This window comes from Myotis davidii, unplaced genomic scaffold, assembly GCF_000327345.1.
Source record: "Myotis davidii unplaced genomic scaffold, ASM32734v1 scaffold1395, whole genome shotgun sequence".
Classification (NCBI taxonomy): domain Eukaryota; kingdom Metazoa; phylum Chordata; class Mammalia; order Chiroptera; family Vespertilionidae; genus Myotis; species Myotis davidii.
In genome coordinates, this window is record NW_006288604.1 from 858404 (window position 1) to 860221 (window position 1818).

The following is a 1818-nucleotide window of genomic DNA, read 5'->3' on the forward strand; positions in this document are numbered from 1 at the left end:
TATTCCCACAGGCATTGGGGGAGTGTCTTCCTGGGTTGCTTAGATGGGTCTCATCTCTGAAGTCCCTCTCCATCTCCTACACCCCCTTCCTCTCCGATTTCCTGAAATCCTGCAGAATCCACACGGCCTGGACCCTTCCGGGAGGAGCGCAGAGACTGCGGTCTGTCGCCTTTCTCCCAGCAACCTGGACGGGTCGCACTGTCCCTCTCACCTGTGCTCCTGCACTGGGCGCACAGACCCCTCGCGCCTCCCTGGGGGTCAGGGACACACCCCAGCTTGCAGCTCACCCGCCCGACACCCCTCGCTGTGCGCCTCCACTTTCACGGTGCCTCACTGGCCTCCCTGCCACCCCCATCTGGTCTCAGGCCGCTGAGTGTCAGCAGGAGCTGGAGTAACGGCTGTGAATGGAGCCCGTGGACACCGGGGCCACATCCGCAGTGGGCTCAGGGCCCCCGCGGCACAGCCGGCACTCGGAGGCAGCAGGCGCCAGGCGCCAGACCCGCGGGCAGCGATCCGAGAGAACCAGCCAGGAGCCCGCCCGCGTGCGGTCTCGTGTGTTTACTTCATTTTTAATCTCAAGAGAAAGATGAGTTAACATCATGGAAATGAAGGTTATTTTTGAAGTGAAACAAGCCCCATCGCCCCTGAAGGAGAGAAGGGGCCGAGAGACGAGGCGGCAGGCAGGCCCGGGGTGGAGGCCGAGGTCTCCGCGCGGCAAGGGGACTGGGTGCCCGGAGGGCCGTGCGTGGTGCCCTCGCTGTTCACAAATGCTGCGTCTCGGGGCGGGTCCCCAGGGCGGGGCTGCGGCCTGACTCGGACGGACGGACGGACGGACGTCAGAGCAGAATGTGGTACTTGAGCGCCCGGGGGACCCTGTTGATCACGAGCCGCCCGTCATAACTCAGGGACGCAAAGAGCCAGGGGTCGGCTGAGGACCAGTCCACGGCGTACACGCTGTCCTCGTGCTCCTCGTATGTGGCGATGACGCCGTCCTGCGGGGGCTCCTGGCTCCTGGGGGGACCAGAGACACGTGTGAGCGGGCCACGGCCCCAGCTTCTCATCTGCGCGATGGGAGGGAGAGTGCGGGGACCGCGGGAGCGTGTGGAGCCCATGTTAGCCGGACAGCGCCTTGTCCCTGCGGCCTGGACGGTAGGCGCCAGCGTGATCAACGAGGGGCCCTGGCTCGGGGGTAACAGGGAACCGTCCCCGGGGGATGGAAACGACGCCGTCAAAATGAGGAGACGCTGCCTGTGATGCTGAGCAGAGGGACCTGGGCCGGGCCAGTGCAGCGCGGTCCTGGCCGGGCAGGCGGGCGAGCGGTGCCCATTTGGGGCCTCCTCCCTTTACGCTCTCCTTCCCGGGAAGCCTGCCTGGGTGGCACAGGGCGCCATGAGAGTGAGCCCCCGTCTCGGGGCTGACTACCCCGGCCGCAGCGGGGCTCCGTGCGGTAGGAAAGGCAGCTCCTACTTGTCCTCTGGGCGGCGCTCCTCCTGGTCGCTCAGGTCGTCGTCGTCCACCAGGTGGCCGAAGGGCTCCGAGGAGATGGACACCATGTTGGAGAGGATGACCCGGCTGTCGCTGCTGCCCGTGAGGACCAGCTGGTCGTGCGAGTGGTTATAGCGGACGTTCCACACCCTGGGGGCAGGGAGACGGCGCTCACAGGGCTGGGACCCCGGGACGGGAAGCAGGGGTCGCCCGGCACCCACCCCGAGCGGCCCGGGATGACGCTGGGCAGCGTCCCCCAGTGGGCAGGCTTAGCGTGCTTCTCTGAAACCGCCTTGTCTCGACTCCCAGCAGCAGAGACGGGCAGTGGCGGCA

The 1818-nt window shown here is 66.7% G+C and overlaps 1 protein-coding gene across 1 annotated transcript in view; it reads right to left on the bottom strand.

Annotated features, from left to right (window-relative positions):
* Positions 1-552: 552 nt before the first annotated feature.
* TSSC1 (tumor suppressing subtransferable candidate 1) overlaps positions 553-1818 on the bottom strand; it is a 57902-nt gene continuing 56636 nt past the window's right edge. The window contains exons 8-9 of the mRNA XM_015561793.1: positions 1468-1635; positions 553-1011 (exon numbers count right to left, since the gene is read on the bottom strand). Of these exons, the coding sequence (XP_015417279.1) occupies positions 837-1011; positions 1468-1635 (343 nt within the window). The 3' untranslated portion in view covers positions 553-836. The remainder of the gene's footprint in view (positions 1012-1467; positions 1636-1818) is intronic.